At 39.2% G+C, this 11,904-nt stretch overlaps 2 protein-coding genes across 3 annotated transcripts; both read right to left on the bottom strand.

Moving 5' to 3' along the window:
• Positions 1-1,908: 1,908 nt before the first annotated feature.
• On the bottom strand, positions 1,909-4,197 carry pvalb2 (parvalbumin 2). 2 transcript variants are annotated; one of them, XM_021575354.2, is made up of 5 exons: positions 4,049-4,197; positions 3,253-3,316; positions 2,799-2,931; positions 2,437-2,546; positions 1,909-2,311 (listed from the first exon to the last, which is right to left on the bottom strand). In XM_021575354.2, the coding sequence occupies exons 2-5, from the start codon at positions 3,308-3,310 to the stop codon at positions 2,286-2,288; spliced, it is 327 nt and encodes a 108-aa protein (XP_021431029.1). In that variant the 5' UTR covers positions 3,311-3,316; positions 4,049-4,197; the 3' UTR covers positions 1,909-2,285.
• A 4,161-nt stretch (positions 4,198-8,358) lies between these two features.
• Positions 8,359-11,153, bottom strand: LOC110499195 (parvalbumin-2). The gene is made up of 5 exons (XM_021576165.2): positions 11,004-11,153; positions 10,057-10,127; positions 9,792-9,924; positions 8,858-8,967; positions 8,359-8,627 (listed from the first exon to the last, which is right to left on the bottom strand). Exons 2-5 carry the CDS (start codon positions 10,115-10,117, stop codon positions 8,602-8,604), a joined length of 330 nt encoding a protein of 109 aa, XP_021431840.2. The 5' UTR covers positions 10,118-10,127; positions 11,004-11,153; the 3' UTR covers positions 8,359-8,601.
• Positions 11,154-11,904: the final 751 nt, after the last annotated feature.

Here is an 11,904-nt window from a genome sequence, read left to right as displayed (position 1 = left end):
AGTGCCCAAAAGCCCATTTTAGCAGGGGCAGCACCATTGAGGACTTTTACCATTTTGAAGTACTCAACTGGATGGGACTTCTTATGGGTTAAAGAAGGATCATATAATGCCATTCAGTTCACCAGGAGAAATCAGCCAATGAATTACACTCGTGAGCAAACAGTCCATAACTGCAACCTTGGCTTTATAACTGTTCCAAAAACACCCTCCAGGTGGCAGTATATACCCTTTCAGTTTGTTTACCAACATAGACGTAGTAGAAAAAGATAATTGACTGTTTCAAAATGGAGATGGTCCTAATAGCGCTGCCCATGCTCTCACAGACGCCATAACGGGACAGATATAGAACATGTTCCACTGCCCAAAGGTTGCTGACGAATGCCAGATCTTGCAACACCTGGATAGGTATTTTATATATCAGCTAAACACATCATATGTTATAGCAATCCCGATGGCACAACGTTGCACACAACCATTGGTTGATGCATGCAACGTTAGAGCTGGGGGAACACGACCACAATGTTGCATCCTCAGACTATGTCTATGGCACAGGCAAAGATGATAGAAAAAGTGTTACATTCCTTAGGCAGTTTTTCTGGTTAGTGCATGGAAGAAATAGACCAGAACGGTGACCATTTTCTTCAATGGTAAAAGTCCTTTTTGCATCATCTTTATAATCCACCGTCTTTGGCACATGTATGGAGAGCCTAGTAATTACATCTGTCTGTATGAAATTGTTGCAGACGGTTTAAAAAAAAACTTTGCTGGTAATAAATGGGCAAAGATAGCGTCTGGAAAGTTATGTTTTACATGCGTTTATGGACATTTCATTTGCAATCCCACCTGTAGAGTGGCTATCAGGAACTTTTGACTAGGTAAGAATTTACCTCTCGAGGAGATTGGCTTAGTTTATGGACATTGGATTGAATCTTTCTCCTGCAACTGGTTAGTCTGGCTGACACCTAACTCAAAGTCCTCCTGACTTCAGTTGTCAACTGGTTAGTCTGGCTGACACCTAACTCAAAGTCCTCCTGACTTCAGTTGTCAGTACGATACACTGATAATTAAGGGGGCTTTTACAGGTTGGTTCTCCTCTGGGCTTTCACACTCAAACAGCCACAGGCACAGCCCCACCCAACCCCAGAGTGCCGCCCCCTTCCATTACTACTGTTGGATTTTCAAATCCAAACAACAAGAGGTCTCAAACACACCAGAAGAAAAATACATTTGAGAGAACTAATCAATGCTTTTGCTCAATTTCTGAGTGAATATTGCATTAATAAACAGCCTCCTGTCCAGACGAGTAAGTCACAGCTCTTCCTGTGTGGTCACTTGGGTCGTGTCAGCCAGGCTGGCAACTGATTATAACTGCCATGGAATTATTACTGATGAACAAGAGGAGGGGGAAAAAAATGTATCTTGCCAAAACTCATGAATGGCAGCAGTGGATCGAAGGACGGTGGGGTATGTGCACAGGTGCCGCTGTAAAATTTGAATCGGCTATCAGGAACCTTTGACCAGGTTAACCACTAGGTTACAAGGAAGATCTATTCTGTCTTAGTGACTCAGGAATATACATGGCTGGAGGTGTAACCACTTAACTGTTAGTTACTATATGACACATGACTGTTCCAGTTCTCAAAAGAAAATCAATGGACAACCATTGATCTCTCATCTCCTCATCTTAGTTACTATGTGTTGATATGTTTGATGATGAATAGCTGCTATTTATCATGTAAGAGGATGCTTAACAATATACCCTCTTCGCACCATCCTACTGACCCGAACTGTGCTGGATTATTCAAGTGGGTCAGGTGATGACAAAATTCCCCTCTAGTCTAAATAGATACTCTCATGTGGAGTGGTACTGAACATGAAAGCAAACTGTAAAGAAAAGATGAGACACCATATTGAAAAAGAACGTTTATTCTTTTCTATATATCGTCTGACGTCCATTTCCCAAAAAGTGCATCATTGATTGGACACTAAAGCAAAACTCAAATGAATGAGGACAGGGGAGAGACACAGCCACGCTACATTTACATTCATAGTGGACAGAAAGATGCACTATGGGTAGACAGTCACAGGCTGTGTCTGATATGACCCCCTGTTCCCAATATAGTGCACTACTTTTGCCCATCAGCTCTGGGAAAAGGTATTGCACTATGCCTGGGAAAGGGTGTCATTTCAGACACAGTAACAGTCACGTGTATAAAAGTGTTAAGATGAAAATGTCTTGGGTCAAGTTGTTCCTTCAGATCAAGAGGTGTTGGTCAGGTCTTCATTTATCCCTTGATCATGGCAGCGAACTCTGCAAAAGTGAACACACCATTTTTTTGTATTAGTAATATGAATGGTTCAATAATTTTCAATTTCAACTGAGATTGCGAAGACTTGAAATAACATTCCCAAATTCCAAAAAGGAATAATCCTCACCATCAACTCCAATCATGCCATCACCATCTTTGTCCCCGTCAGCCAGGAAAGCCTTGGTCTCAGCGTCAGTCAGAGCTCTGGCAGAGGCAGAGAAGTTCTGCAGGAACAGCCTGGATGGATACAGAACAAACAGGCAATAAGCAAAGATGCTTTCCTGCTCTACTCATATTTTGGGGGAGGGGACTCTATTTTGCTGAGACAGAAATAGGAACCCCGTTCCCTACAGAGGGGTAGGTTTAAAGTGACGTCCTTTTTTTGCCCCCACACTTAACAATCAGTAAAGCCCTATAAAGGGAACATTAATTTTAAGAAACATGATCAAAGTTGTTATATGATGAGTGTAATATTGGAGGGGTCCTTACTTGAGCTCATCCTCCTCAATGAAGCCACTCTTGTCCTGGTCAATGACGTAGAAGGCCTTCTTTACATCATCGTTGGACTTGCCGGCCAGGCCAACCTTGGCGAAGAAAGCCTTGTGGTTGAAGGAGTCAGCAGCTGTGGGGAGATCAGTCATCCATTAAAATGCTGTCAGAGGATTTCACAGTTACAAATATACTTAACAATACTGCTGTGCCAGGGCTGTGCCCGCTTGCCCATGGCTAGTCTAGTGGTTGACCTGCTGCCCCCAGACTGGAGGCAACGGGTTCAATATTCCGGTCTAGCCACTCTTTTCTGTGCTATATCCCTCTCATCTCTCTCCTCAACGACCACAAAAATGAAAGAAGCCTGCTATATACAATCTTGCCCACAAACACAGAGATCCTACAATAGGGAGAGAGAGTAGAAAATTAACTGAGGCATCTACAAGAGGTTTACCTGTGCAAGCAGCAAGGGCTGCAGCAACATCAGCATCGTTAAGACCGGCGAAGGACATGGTTAGCTGGGGAGACAGCAGAGAAGATCAGTTACAGCGAAGCAAATGTTTTTCTGTTCATCACCTGCTTCTGTACAGCAACCGCAAAGACTGATTTCATTATGCTGAGTCTCTGTCCTTTATCAGAGTTGGATATTTGGAAGATTGAACCACTCTAAATTAAACCATTGCATTTCCTAATAATATAAATGGTAATAACATAGTTGTTGTAGTTAACATAGTTATTGTGCTGTTATTAACATCTGAAAAACAAGTTATATTATTTTGTTTAGTTTTAGTTATTTGAGTTATTTTTGGTTATTTTGGGTAGTTTTGGATCTTTTAGTTAGAGTTGGTTATTTTGGTTAGTTTTGATTCTTTTGATTAGTTTTAGTTAGTTTTGGATCTTTTGGTTAGTTTTGGTTCTTTTGGTTAATGTTAGTTCTTTTACTTAGTTTTTGATATTTTGGTTAGGATAGGTTCACACAACAGAGAGCATCAGGATGGACAGTCCTCTATTCCAAAACCTGGATTTGCAGGCAGTGAGTGATATATCATCCCAATGATGTAGCCTAGTCATTCCATTTGGTTCCTTGATTATTCCAAAGGCAAAAAAACGTGTCCTGCGTTTCTTTAATTGAGATGCTTCCATCATGTTCCGTTCCATAGCAAGGTGTAGTAAAGCCGAAGGGTTGAAGATACATGCAAGATGTTGTCGACCTGACAAGACGAAGATTCATCCCTCTGCAACAGACTCACCTCAGGTTTGGCTTTAACGCTTGAGTGGATTCGCAAAGATGATTCTGCCAACTGGTGTAAGCCCCCCTGCCCAAGCCCTCGACCTTATATACCCTACTCACCCGAAATATGAGGCAAAATGTAATAGACACCGCATGCAAAGCAGTTGGTTGAAAATGTGTCCAGTAGTCAGTGTCCTTTCTATTTATATCTACATACATGAAGATGCTTAAATGGTACTTGTTTGCAAAAGTGCTTAATATTAAATCGGGCTAATAATATACGCTGGTATAGATGACATAGATTTGCCGCTGATGCAGATTTATATTGTGTGAAAATCCATACTGATGACAATATTAGGTAAATTAGATTTGTAGTTATTGAAAACTTGACTTTATACGCAGATGTTTCTGCATCTTTTGTTGGCTTCGACTTTCATATATATACATATATAAAAATATTTTGATTTCAAATCAAATTGTATTTGTCACATGCGTCGTAACAGTTGTAGACTAACAGTGAAATACTTATTTGGGCATTTATTTATGTTTTACGGTCTGTTTTACAAAATCCATCAACAGCTATCAAGTTTAACAGTTCATAGGCCTAATTTACGACTGAGTTGCTCCGTCTCAATGCGTAATTGGCACGCGCAAAATGTCTGGAATGAGTTGTTGTGCATGTATCTGTCTAACAAAAGTAGAGCCCATGATTTATGGCCATAGGTGTAAGGTGCTGTATTACGCTGCGGAAGAAAACAAACACTTGAATTACTTGAAAGACTAATTATAATAGGGCTGATGTGTCTTCATGTTAAATCATTTAAAAACATTGAAAGCCTTTTTGTTTTGTTATTGAAAAAGCTAAACACCATTTAAACCTCTTAAGGGTGGCCCCTTTTTGAAAATGTTCGCCTAAAATGACATACCCAAATCTAACTGCCTGTAGCTCAGGCCCTGAAGCAAGGATATGCATTTTCTTGGTACCATTTGAAAGGAAACACTTTTAGGTTTGTGGAAATGTGAAAGGAATGTAGGAGAATATAACACATTCGATCTGGTAAAAGATAATACCAAGAAAAAAACAACCCTTTTTAATATTTTTTTGTTACCATCATCTTTGAAATGTATTATTCCAGCCCAGGTGCAATTTAGATTTTGGCCACTAGATGGTAGCAGTGTATGTGCAAAGTTTTAGTCTGAATCAATGAACTGTTCAAAATATTTGTATCAAGACTGCCCAAATGTGCCTAATTTGTTTATTAATAACTTTTCATCCTCAAAACTGTGCACTCTCCTCAAACAATAGCATGGTATTCTTTCACTGTAATAGCTACTGTAAATTTGACAGTGCAGTTAGATTAGCAATAATTTAAGCTTTCTGCCAGTATCAGATAAGTCTATGTCCTGGGAAATGTTCTTGTTACTTACAACCTCATGCTAATCGCATTAGCCTACGTTAGCTCAACCGTCCCGCAGGGGACCCACCGATCCTGAAGACGTTTTAAAGGACCTGTGCTGTCAGAAACGTGAGTTCTCTGTGTTTTAAATATTTTGCCACACTATAAGGTTGGACTAATACTATGAAATTGTGAAAATTATGATAATGCCCTTTTAGTGTAAAAGCTTTTTGAAAAGAACGCCTGAAATTTCAGCCTGTTTTAGTGGGATGGTGTTTTGGGCTGCCTGGTGACATCACCAGGTGACAAATGAGCTAATAGACTAATAAGAAAGAGTTCCAAACCTCTCTACCAATATCAGCTAGTTTTCAGTTTTCCCCTCCCCACTCAGACCTCTCCCAGACAGTCCAAGCAGTCCTGCTTGAGAAATTGCTCCTAGCTAAGAAGCTATTTTTCTTTCTTTTTGTCCATTTTAATTGAAAACAATTACAGTAAGGTACTTAATTGCTACCCATAAATGGTTTGATATTGAGACGGAAATGACAGCATTGAAACTTTAACAAGTGCATTCAATAACTTAACAGCTCTTTAGAGCTGAGTAAATCAGCAAGTGCATGCTTGAAATTATATATGGTGAAAATAAAAATAAAAGCTCAAGAAACATAATAACAAAATAATTCAAAATCTAGCCCAAAATGTCATATACAATTGTATAGGTTCTTTTATCTGTCATATACAATTGTATAGGTTCTTTTATCTGTCATATACAATTGTATAGGTTCTTTTATCTGTCATATACAATTTGCACATTTGGCAAAAAAAATCATTAATTGAATTCTAATTAGGGCCTAATAATTTATGGAACTATTAATCTATATTTCACATCTTTCCCTACAATTGGATGTACTGGTGCCATTTGGGAGGTTCAAAATGTTAATTGGGGACCTCTCTGCTGAGGAATGTGACTCTTTTTCCTGAGAAAGTTTGTAATTTTGTATATTTGTATTATATTATATTTTGTAAATTGTGTGTATGCAGGGCTACCTTGCGAAAGAGACATTGGTCTCAATGGGACTCCCTGTTTAAAGTAAAGGTAAAATAATAATAAAATAAACATATTTTTTAAATCAGTGGCTCAAGGGAGAGAAGAGGGGACACCCGTAGGAATGTATTTGGCACAATGGATAGATTGAGTCAGTCATCACCTCTGTCTAATTGAAGGTTGCCTGGTGTTATTTTGGTTCCTTTCAGGTCCCCTACTCCCCTCCAGGCTGTTTCTCAGTATGGCTATGCTATTATTTACGACAACAGTGAAAGGTGATAGGTCTACTTCTATCATCATTCAAACATTTAGATCTGGGGAGAGCCATTACGCAATACCTAGGCTACTGTACCGTACATCACTCAATTTTAACAATGCTCTCGATGGTGCCATTTCAGATGCAGAAGTCCACATACGAGTATACATACAGTATGTGTGTGACACGGTTAATGTGTCTACATCCCAAATGGCACTAATTAGTAGTGTACTATTTTTGACCAGAGTTCTATGGGCCCTGATAAAAAGTAGTACGCTATAGAAAGAATAGGGCGCCATTTGGCATGTATGCTATGTGTTTCATACTACGGCAGGTGGCACTGTTGAGGTGGCACTTGTTACTTTTGATTGAGAAGGCCAGCTGGATAAACTATGGAATGCAGTTGGTTGCCATTATTTTTCTATGGTTGTGTAGAGACTATCCAAACCTTTGTGTGTGTACTGGCCATAGTAGTAGTGGCCATTTAAATAGATTTAGCGATGGCAACCTCATCAGTTTATATTTTATGGTACATAAATCAACAGGTCTAGAATTACATGGGAAAATGCTAATTACATAGAAATAGCATATTCAATACGTTTTATCAGTCAGTCACTCCTTTCCCCATCCTTGATCCTCAGGTGCCGTTTGGCTTGACCCCTAACCCCTGACCTTTACCCACAGATAGGTAGAGGAATCCATCTTGACACAAATAAGATTAAAGCGTTTCCCCCTTAAATCTTCTCCCTTAGATTATGTGCTTTTTTAAAAATCTATTCCTGCCATTATTTAACATGAGTGTTGTTGTTAGATGGATGTGTCAGAACAATGGACAACCCGTTATCAGCTGAAATTAGGAAGGAATCCAAGCTGATGTGGGACATTCTGATATTCTGACATTCCAAACTCCACTTAGAGGTGGTCCTTGGACTAAATCCCACCTTGTCATCAATAGCATATACAAATAATTAAATACATTTACTGTACATTCTACATGTAAACAAATATCTGCTAGTAAAAGTTCAGAGTGCAATTTGTTCACTTTTCCCTCCCTCGCGACATAAATAGAAATGGCCTTATTCTATGTCACCGAGTATGACATTTTCTCAGTCTGATAGCTGAGGGAGAGAAACTTGTTCATAAATGTGCCTCATTAACAAAAACGGTGTAACATGGGAGTTCTGAAACACTAGCCAAGAGCTGGCTGGGGGCCTTTGCAATGTGCTGGCTCTAACTGAACATATGCAAGAGATCCTCCAGCTGGCCAGCCCTCTGAAGAGCTGTCTCCAAGAGGCCCTGGCAGTGTCTGTGTCTTTCTGAACCAGCTATAGGTGTGCCAGAGCTGAACATATATATGTCTCCTAGATGCAGTGCAAGTAGGTGGATCCTGTTTTAATTTTATGTGAACCGATATGTTCACATGATGTATCGCAGAGGTCACTATATACAGTTACATCTCAGTACCCTGTGGAGGAATGCTGATGGGAATCCCGGTGTAGCTAGTGTGTGCTGCATCAGTCCTGTATACTCCAATATTTTAAATAAGCCTAACATTTTATTCCTTCTTAAGTGCTTCGAAGGACTTGCTCAACTGTGACACTCAATGTCAGATGAAAAACCATTAGAAACAAAAGTCGTTGTTAATCCAAATGAACATTTATTTCAATTTTCTAAAAGTGCAAAAGGTCTGGTGGTAAACTTTTGCACACCGGCTGACGCAGTTAAAAAACATAACAGTCAACACGCTTTGGGAGTGTGGGGTGACATTCATAAATAAAATGAATATAAAAAAGATGCAGTATTTGACAGGCAGCAAGCCAGGACAACCTCAGCAGCAGACTTGTGGTTCTATGAAAACCGAGCCAATAATAGATGACTTATACCTTCACCAAGGTGGTGAACTCTGTGGAAACAAGGAAGAAACAACAACAGTTATTGCAAGACAGGTCATGATGAGGACTTGGGAAAAAAATGATTCTCATAAAATCCTCATTTCCTTCATGTCATGGCATTTAAAGGTAGTTAGTTACACGTTACTAAAAATTGTTTGTTGTTACAGTTACTTGGCCAACTGGATAGGGTCAAGTACATAGTTGCTTGTTTGATAGAAATGTGTAAAAGTGATTTGATTACCATCAACTCCAATCATGCCATCACCATCAGCATCTCCTGCTGCAAGGAAGACCTTGGTCTCTTTATCTGTCAGAGCTCTGGCACCAGCAGAGAAGGTCTGGAGGAACAGCCTGGAGAGAGAGGAGCACCTTAGAGACCGCTGCCCTATGTACATAGTCATCAATCACTGGTTACTTTTATCATGTTTACATACTGTTTTACCCACTTTATATGTATACCCTGTATTGTAGTCATAGATCATCCTATATAACTACTGCTGAACACACATTTTATATTCATATATTGTCCATACTGTTTATACACCATCATATACATATATATATATATATATATATATATATATATATATATATATATATATATATTCCAGTCTCTGACATTGCTCATTCCCATATTTCTTAATTATTTTTATTGTTTTTTGTGTGTAATGTTTTGTATTGTTAGGTATATCGCACTGTTGGAGCTAGAACATAAGCATTTCACTACAGCTGAGGTAACATCTGCAAAATATGTGCACGCTACCAATGAAATGTGATTTGATTTGAAGGGTGTGTTTAAGTATCCCTATGCGATCAAATTGAAATGAGACTTGGTGAGGGGAGATCAAGGAATAGTGAAGATATGCACTGGCATTCATTTCAGTTTCATGGGTGGTGTTGCGTTGTCATGTACAGTAAGTTAGCTTTTGGCAAATGAATCAACAGAATGAGTTGCCTTATACTGTATAGTAAGTTAGCTTTTGGCAAATGAATCAACAGAATGAGTTGCCTTATACTGTATAGTAAGTTAGCTTTTGGCAAATGAATCAACTGGGCTGCGTCTTCGGCGCCCGGGGAACAGTGGATTGACTGCCTTCCTCAGGAATAAGTGGCCTTGTATAATACAGTAAGTTAGCTTTTGACAACGGAATCAACTGGATCAGTGTGAGACTTACTTGAGCTCATCCTCCTCAATGAAGCCACTCTTGTCCTGGTCAACAAAGTAGAAGGCTTTCTTCAAATCCTCAGTAGACTTGCCAGCCAGGCCAACCTTGGCGAAGAACTCCTTGTGGTTGAAGGAGTCAGCAGCTGTGAGGGATAAACACCGTGGTAATTTCAACATCACTGTCTGGCCTGCTCATGGATGATTAAACATGGTCAATATGGGCCCTTTCACTTTAACTGACATTGATTGTCATAAATCAATTAAACATAGCACACCTGCGCAATGCTGGAGGGCAGCAGCGATATCCTCGTCCTTAAGCATTCCCTTGAAAGCCATTTTTTCGATTCTGAGAAGTGGGGAGAGAGAAAGCAAGAGAAGAGAAAAAGAGAGAGAGAGACATTTTCAAGTCATGAACATGAATATTCAACAGAAAATACTTGGGCCCACTAACCTTTTGACTCTGAAAACCACATCTATTGTCAAGAAAACTGTCTCAGGCACATATATATTTATGTAGATTGACCTTTTCCCAAATGTTCTTTCATTAATTTACTAATTGTTTAATGAATTAATGGATTTAAATGGATAATAAATAGCATTAGTACTGTGTTATCTGTAGCCTACAGGTTTACATTCCAAACGTAGCTCATCTGTGCTCAAAGGCAGAGTGCCTCAACGCAAGAAACTACAGTAGGCCAAAGCCCATACAGTGGAATGCTGTGACCCATGTCCTTTAGGTCTGCTAGACCTGTTTATCAGATCATCTCTTTCATCTATTTCTACCAGCTCTGGAGTCTGTTTCTATTCTGTCTCTCAACCATTCACACAGAAAGATTCACATAGGACTTTCACTGTCATGAAGGTCCATGGCAATTTAGATGGAGAAGAAGCATTGGTGAAGAAAGACACATTGAGTAAGACATGTCTGCCAGTGACAGTAAGTATCATTCAGAGTGGTCCTCGAACTGACATTCCTCGTGCGCCAAAACCATGGCATAAGTCCTCCATCTCTCAGGTAAGAAGCGCTTTAAGTCCAATTTTTTTTGCTTTATTTAAACTCCAATTCCAAACGCACTCCAGATAGAAACGTTTCCCTCTTCATTTTTTATTGAATGTATTCCGTGGAGGCAGTAAAGAAAAAATCTTTGCATGTTGCTGATGCTGAAAACCATTGGTGGTCTGTAGCCTAAATTAGAGCATCAGTCCGGTTGAGGGAACTCACCTTTGGAGGATTAGTGGATTAGTGGCGAGGAGGCTGCTGTATCTCAGTGTAGGGCTGGATGAAGCAATACTCCCCTAGCTCCCACATTATATACCCTCGCCCTTCAAGGTGTAACGCACACCGTATGCTTAGGGTTCCTTTTGGAAAAATGTGTCTAGTAGTCAAATTGTACTATTTTTATCCTTTCAACTAGGGATATGCATGCAGTCCTGGGGTGAAATGCAAGAGGGGCATTTTGGGCTTCGAGCTGATCTTCTCATTCGGCTGTATGTTGGAGATAAAATGCCTGCAATGCGTTTTTTTTAATATGACCCATTATCTGCAATCATGGCAATGTGGCACTTGGTGACCTCAGTGTGTTTCTGAAAATGTATAGAGCAAGTGTGAGATGATAAACAGACATGAACAATTTAGTATCCATCAAATCAGATCATTTTGTTTTGTATGATTTATATAAAAATCAAACTGTTTAACTATCTGTACAATATAGTTTTAATCATTAAAAAAATGTATAAGCTTAATTTCAATTTATATATTCATATGATGTAGGTCTAGATTTTCTACTTCATTATTATTTGACATAGATTCATCATTCTTATGCTGGAAGACATTGTGCTTGTCATATTTGTAAACAATAAAATCACCTCCATACTAGCAGAGTCTCATTTTAAACACGTTAAAAGTTGTTGTTGTTGATAGAAACATAGACATTATCTTCTTGACAGTTAAAAGGTTCCCAAGTTATCAGTTTATAGCAAGAAACCTAATCCCTCGTCTGCCTTCCATATATACTGTATATGAATAATCATGAGAAGAAACTGACTTCGTTTGGATGATGTACTGCAGTTGGATACACATGAGAGGAATATAGACTTGTGTTGACTTGACTCTTTACCCTGGG

Source organism: Oncorhynchus mykiss, chromosome 20, assembly GCF_013265735.2.
Source record: "Oncorhynchus mykiss isolate Arlee chromosome 20, USDA_OmykA_1.1, whole genome shotgun sequence".
Taxonomy (NCBI): domain Eukaryota; kingdom Metazoa; phylum Chordata; class Actinopteri; order Salmoniformes; family Salmonidae; genus Oncorhynchus; species Oncorhynchus mykiss.
Note: the sequence above shows the minus strand (reverse complement) of the source record. Positions and strands in the feature narration are given on the sequence as shown.

Coding starts and splice junctions, on each gene's coding strand:
- LOC110499195 (XM_021576165.2), bottom strand. CDS start 10,117: ATGGCTTTCAAGGGAATGCTTAAGGACGAGGATATCGCTGCTGCCCTC. Junction 8,968..9,791: donor ATTGAGGAGGATGAGCTCAA/GTAAGTCTCACA, acceptor CTCTCTCTCCAG/GCTGTTCCTCCAGACCTTCT. Junction 8,628..8,857: donor TGGCATGATTGGAGTTGATG/GTAATCAAATCA, acceptor TTGTTTCCACAG/AGTTCACCACCTTGGTGAAG.
- pvalb2 (XM_021575354.2), bottom strand. CDS start 3,310: ATGTCCTTCGCCGGTCTTAACGATGCTGATGTTGCTGCAGCCCTTGCT. Junction 2,932..3,252: donor AGCCCTTGCTGCTTGCACAG/GTAAACCTCTTG, acceptor ATCTCCCCACAG/CTGCTGACTCCTTCAACCAC. Junction 2,312..2,436: donor TGGCATGATTGGAGTTGATG/GTGAGGATTATT, acceptor TCACTTTTGCAG/AGTTCGCTGCCATGATCAAG.